We start from the raw sequence: 6287 nt of genomic DNA, 5'->3' as shown, positions 1-6287 counted from the left end.
CTGCAACTTGGGGGCAGATAGGTCCAATCCCATTTACATGCAAATGTTGAGGTTCTTTTGCTCGCTGGGTTTTTCTAAAGGGGGATCCTTCCTATAGAATTTGACTTGAATGTCTCCAGAAACTTCCACTTTGATTTTAATATCATCTTTGATAGCAGGCAACAGCTCAAGATTTCAGAGTTGTCACCAGGACAGTGTACCAATGGGTCCAGCTGATAGGAGCCCCTTTATATAACATCAAAAAGGATGGATGGATGAAAAGCTACAAGGTGCAAGATGAAAGATTTCTTTTTTTTTTTTTTTGCAATGCTGCGTCATCATGGACATATTGACAATTGAGTTCTGGCCATTTCAACCCTTCACACTTTCATTCTTTTAAAGGTATTGCAGTAGTTTCTACAACTAAAGATTAAAAGTAATTTTCTATGTTCTACTCATAGTTCTCTGTAAGGACGCGTTGCTGCACGAGCCCAATAAACAACATTTTTTTTTTTTTTTTTTTTTAATCGCCCCGCAAGGGGTCTTTTTGTGGGCTCTAGTGTCCCTTTTTCAAAGTAGGCTGACAGGAAAGGGGGAAGAAGAGGGGGGAAGACATGCAGTAAACGTCGTCGGGTCCGGGAGTCGAACCCGCGACAGCCGCGTTGAGGACACGTTCCCTCTGAATGTGGGTCGCGCTAACCCCTCCGCCACCACGGCACGCCCCCAATAAACAACATTGAACAGCAAAAGATCACTGAGAAGTCACAGTGCTTTCATCACAGTCTATAATCTATCATGTCAGCAACACGGATCAGAACCAAATAGAAAAAGCGTGGGATCCAAACTTTCTAATTCAATGGTTTGAGTATTTTACAGCCATTTAACTCCACCATTTATGAAAATACTTGACTACACCAAAATTAATGTCATGTAGCAGATGGAAATGGGTACAAAACGAAAGGAGGATGGGATGATATGGCTATATTAGTACAGAATGGGTTTACAAATAGGAAAAGAGGCCAACTGACACAGAGCCAGAGGTGATGTTTGCTCTGCCAACTGTATTGCTATTTTCTGAAAAGATCAGGATTTCTGGTTACTTTGTTGGGTACTATCAATTATCTGCTGTCCATGTTGCGCTCTGCAAGGTGTGAGAGCAACATTCCCATAAATCTGTAAGTACGAGTCACTAAATGGAGAGGAACCTCAATTTGGATTTTGGCCTCTGAGGGACTCCGTAGATAAAAAGAAACAAATTATTTGTAACGTTCTGTAACCTCTGTGTGCTGCTGCCTGTCTTGGCCAGGATTCTCTTGCAAAAGAGATTTTTATCTAGGTGGGATTGAAATAAAATTTAAAAAAATGATTGTGTAAACAGGTTAAGACCACAGCAGCCAGTATTTGTATCTTCATCTTTGTAGATTATGTCTGTAATCTGTGCAGTGTCGATTTCTGCTAACTTGGATGTTATTGCATAGCTGTTCTTGGAAACAGCTAGTGTTGGTTTGAAACTTTGATGCTGAATTTGTGTAAAAATGATAACCAAAACATGTAGAAAATAAAATAAGATTTTAAATATTGAAACAAAGATTTACCTTATGATGCATACATTTTCTTTCTCTCAAATATATAGATTTAATTTATTTATTTTTACAATTGTTTTGTTCTTTAATTTCAATACAGAAACAAGTGGAAAGGTTTTATGACTTTTATTGAAATAATATTTTACTAAACATATTACAGTTGCATATCAGCATCTGATCCATAAATAGCTTATTGGACATGATCACAGTCAGTGTAACAAATTATATCAATAGCAACAAAAAGAAACAAGCTGTGACAAGGTGAAGACGGTCTTTTGACTGAAGTCTGAAGAGGTTTTGTAAAGTCATCCACACTCTGTTTGCTGTTTAGGAAATCATTGCTAAAATGTCGCAGCAGAAAGTCTCTCTTTCTCTCTAAGCTGTGTCATTATTGTAATAACGTTCAACAATGACCATTATTTCAAAACTATTAAAGCTGTAACTTAATTATGGAGACTCAAAGGGACTTTTGTCACACATGTTCTAAAGGAAGTCATGAAATTATTAATATACTGAGATTCCTAAACCTGACAGTCGGCCATTGACTCCCAGTTATGCCAGTTTATCAGTAGCTTCTTCTCTTATGACGAACTGGTTCCTGGTAAATGTTGGGTTAATTTTAGTTGGTTGAACAGTAAGTTTCAAGGAGGGTTTATAAGGTTTAACTAAAGGCAACCTTTAAAAACCTCCTCATAAATGTATGAATTATAAACCAAGACACATTTTACCACCATTGAAGAATGTAAGACTCAAATTATTGAATGTCCACAACTTCTCTAAACCTGTTTTTTTTCCCTAATTTTAGCTTTTCCTATAACTAACTTCTTATGAAAGAAAAGGATGAAAGCAAGGCTCACCTAAAGCAAGACACAAGCACAACCTCACTGGCATTTAGGTCTTACTCTACTGTTCGCTCCAGATGTTTCTTTGTATAACCAGAAACTGATTTTGTTTTTCTCTAGAGGTCCTTTAGGAAAGTTATTGGTTTATTTTTTTAATGCAACATTGTTTAATGTCTTATCCCTGCTCACATACATATAGATAACTATATGGAGGCCCTACTTCTTCACTCTACTCTTTCACTTTATAAGCTAAAATCTTCAGCATTGCAATAATGAGATATTACTTTATTCAGAGAATACCAATGAACTAAAAAAGAAAACACCCAGTTAAAACTGTACTTATTTGAATTAGCTCTACAAGCTATAAAAGCATGCAGAGTTCAATTTTCTTTACGTTTCCAAGTTTTGGCTTTGTTCTTAATTTTTAAATAAATACATTGTAATGAATTAGGTTTCTGCTCAGTAGAAGGCAAAATTTACCTTCTACTCATTTATTTAGTCTTTGCCAGAAGCAATTTAAGTTAAACCTTTTATGTAAACATTTAAAGTTCATAGCAGGTGAATCAACATTTTACTGTGACTGTAAACTGACTTCAGCAGCCACTTCTGTCCGTGATCTCAATCTAGTTTAATGTTGTCTCAACTCTCAGAAAAATAGTGAAGGGAGGAGTTTTTATTCTTAAAAATATTTAGTGATTCTTACACAAACTCCTTGCAACTTTACTTCTTTGACATGGCTCCAATGTATAAACCAAAAGACATAATATGAGACAAAGGGATTTTGAGTGAATTTCAAAAGGGGCAAAAAGTTTTTAATAAAAACATGCATAGCCTTGCAGTTATGACACATTTTTTTAATAATAAAAAAAATAACCAAAAGATACAGCCTTTGTCAATCTACGATCAACTCAAAGCTGTTGATTTTTTCCCCCAACATTATGAGTTGTTCACATTTTTGAAGAAGTTTGTTCTTCAAGACATTAGATCAGTTGCTTTGAGCAGTCCACCAAGAAAGAGGAAAAACGTGTTTTTATAAGTTTTCTTTCAAACAGCAGCTTCCCTTTGATCCGATCACACGTCAGCCTGTTTCTCCTCCTCCGTTTCTGCCAGCTTCGCCTGAGCTCTTCGACGCTCTGCCTCCGTTACCGTCATGGGATGGAGGGGGAAAAACCCAGACAACCCTGTGGATGTAAGAAAGAAAAGTTGTTTTTAAAGTTCAGAAGCAGATACAGCCTGGCTCATTCACAGTGCCTTGCAAAAATATTAAGGCTACTAAACTTTCTATGGATTTACTCGTGTTCCAGATAAAACCACAAAGTATTTTAGGGGTGTTTCATAAATTAGACCAACCTCAAAGTAGTGAAAGGGAAATTATACATTGCTTTACTTTATTTTTATTTTACACATAAAAATCACTAAAGTATGGAGTACATTTGTATTTGGCAGTAACGCCAAAAAACTCTAATCCATGGTTCATGTCCGTCAATATGAATTAACATTTAACATGTCAAAAAATTTGTCATGAGGAGGAATAAAAAACACTTATAAGTTGCGTAACCAGCCAAAGTATGAAAAGTATGATTTATAGTCATGAAAATACAGTACTTAGTTTTATCCACTGATAGTTTCAGGAACTTTGTTTCTTCAACAAACCTTTGAATCAAAGTACATTATCAAGGTGCTTCAGGTAATGTTGAATGCACATAAATATTTGAGAGGTAAATATGAAAAGAAATTTAAAAAAAAAACAGAAGAAACAGAAGAAAATAAAGTAAAGAACTTCAAAGCAGTTTCTAAGGTGCAGGTGCTGATGAAACGTTACTGTAAGGACCTCCTTGATTAAACAATTCCTCATGAATTAACTGAATTGCCCAACAACAAAATTGTGTAATCTTGTCACAGGCTACAATTCGTGTCAAAGAAAATGAGCACACACCTAGAAGTTTGGCCACCGGTTTGGACGTGTGAGCACCGCAGCCGATCCAGTACTTGATCCGGTCGAAGTTGAAACTAACAAGCTTCTCATTGTAGATGTTAGGGAGCGGGTCGAAGCTGCCCAGCTGCTCGATGTATTTACCATCCCTTGACCTCTTGTTGTAAGCCGCCACGATGCGATAAAAGGGTCGGTTGGCTTGTTTGTGGCCTGCGAGGGCGAGCCGGATGACGACGTAGCCGGCGTGGTAGTTCTTCAAAAGGAGGGACGCTGCATGAGGACATCAGGACAAAAAGGACCATCAGAGGAAAACATGCTTCTTCTTCTTCTTAAATTAACTCATTGCATGAGTAAGATATGGCAAACTTCCGTTGATAAAAATTAACTTTCATACAAACAAATTATAGTTTACATTCTATTTAAAATAATTTTTTGTTGAAAATGTATTTGGATCAGTGTAAATTTAATAATGCACATATTTTTTTTTTTCTTTTTTGCCAACAGCTACAACTTCTGATGGCAAATATCTTCCAACAAGATGATGAAAAACTGCTTTTTCTGTCTTACTGAATGTTAGTTTCTTATATTAATGATGAATTCCCAGAGTTATTTTAGGAATTTATTTGATAAGGAGATTACCAACTTACTGATTAAAGCTGTAAGGTTGAAATGTAGTACTCGTTTGATCTAAAATTATGTAAATATGATGACAGGTACCTGACGAAAAACCAGCAAAGGTCAAAATAAAGACTATGTTTTCGGTGGTTTATATTTTTTGCAGAGTACCTTCGTAACTGTCTTCTATATCAAAAAAGGAAATTAAATTTTATACTCACATAAATGCACCATGATGAATCACCCTGCAGAAAATAAGACACGCTTAAACTGACATAAATGTTGAGATTACTATATTAGCTTGTAGTTTCCTCCACTAAACTCGGCTTAAGCTGAAAGAAAACTGTGCAAATGTCATTGCATTGTAAATAGCAAAACTACGGTCCAGTCGATGCTAAGCTATTTTTAAGTGTAAGATAAAGAAATGAGAAAAACCTCTCAGGGCGGAGAATGACGCACAGATGATAGTCACAGCTTTCTCCTTTCGATGTTTCGCTCCACTCTTGATCGACCTGCAAATATTACCAAAATGTTTTCTTTCTCACAAGAGAGTGTGACATTCGTCAGGGCGCAGCCATGTTTAAGCCGGATGTTACGCAGCAGCGTCGTTGTTCCCTATTCTGGACGCCAGATGGCGCCATGGGACCGTTGACCACTGAAAGCGTCAACTTTGTAGATAGATGTAGAAATTCAAGATTTTGTAACGTCGCTGCTCATTTTTCTAAACTTCACGTTTCTCTGTGATATTCATGAGAATTTTCTTTTTTTTTTTTTCTTCAAATTTTAGTTAAAGAAAAAAAACGGAATAAATATATACTTTAAAAGAAGGAGAATGATGAATTTTGGAAGTGGAAATTCTAACAGTTGAAACAAGAATTAAAAAAATAGGAAATATTTTTTTATAATAACAAAAACCTACTACAATACTATTCAAATTTTCACATTACTATATGGGCCAAACATTTGATGATTTCCCCAGGAATAGATAAATTGAAAGTTATTTGTTACAAACATAATTTTGTAAGCTTTGGGCTATTGTAAAATCTGGATACGTAGTTTTTGCTAATTTTGTAGAAGACAAACTTAATTTGTATGTGTTTTATTTGTAATGCAGTGTCCTCAAAGTTACTGATGACAAACTTCTACAATCTGTAAAAAGCATATACATATAGGTAGAAGATCAAATACATATATGAACTCAATAGCTTTTAGCTATATCCTATCACAAATAATGTGATGTACATATTAATGTCAAAATGACCAATAATGTTACTGTTGCTGTTTTAACTTTATTTAGAGATATTAAGGTTTTTTCAGTTTAAGAATAATTATTGT

At 35.4% G+C, this 6287-nt stretch overlaps 1 protein-coding gene across 2 annotated transcripts; it reads right to left on the bottom strand.

Annotated features, from left to right (window-relative positions):
- Positions 1-3237: 3237 nt before the first annotated feature.
- mrps16 (mitochondrial ribosomal protein S16) lies at positions 3238-5563 on the bottom strand. 2 transcript variants are annotated; one of them, XM_032550564.1, is made up of 4 exons: positions 5388-5563; positions 5174-5197; positions 4341-4607; positions 3238-3585 (listed from the first exon to the last, which is right to left on the bottom strand). In XM_032550564.1, the coding sequence occupies exons 2-4, from the start codon at positions 5184-5186 to the stop codon at positions 3476-3478; spliced, it is 390 nt and encodes a 129-aa protein (XP_032406455.1). In that variant the 5' UTR covers positions 5187-5197; positions 5388-5563; the 3' UTR covers positions 3238-3475. The 2 variants fall into 2 exon arrangements, with proteins under 2 accessions (XP_032406455.1, XP_032406456.1); XM_032550565.1 differs by having other exon boundaries at positions 5412-5554.
- Positions 5564-6287: the final 724 nt, after the last annotated feature.

This window comes from Xiphophorus hellerii, chromosome 20, assembly GCF_003331165.1.
Source record: "Xiphophorus hellerii strain 12219 chromosome 20, Xiphophorus_hellerii-4.1, whole genome shotgun sequence".
Taxonomy (NCBI): domain Eukaryota; kingdom Metazoa; phylum Chordata; class Actinopteri; order Cyprinodontiformes; family Poeciliidae; genus Xiphophorus; species Xiphophorus hellerii.
Note: the sequence above shows the minus strand (reverse complement) of the source record. Positions and strands in the feature narration are given on the sequence as shown.

What these genes read in the sequence shown, in the direction of transcription:
- mrps16 (XM_032550564.1), bottom strand. An exon ending in ACCGGTGGCCAAACTTCTAG is followed by an intron (nt 3,586 to 4,340) that starts GTGTGTGCTCAT and finishes TTACATCCACAG; the next exon opens with GGTTGTCTGGGTTTTTCCCC.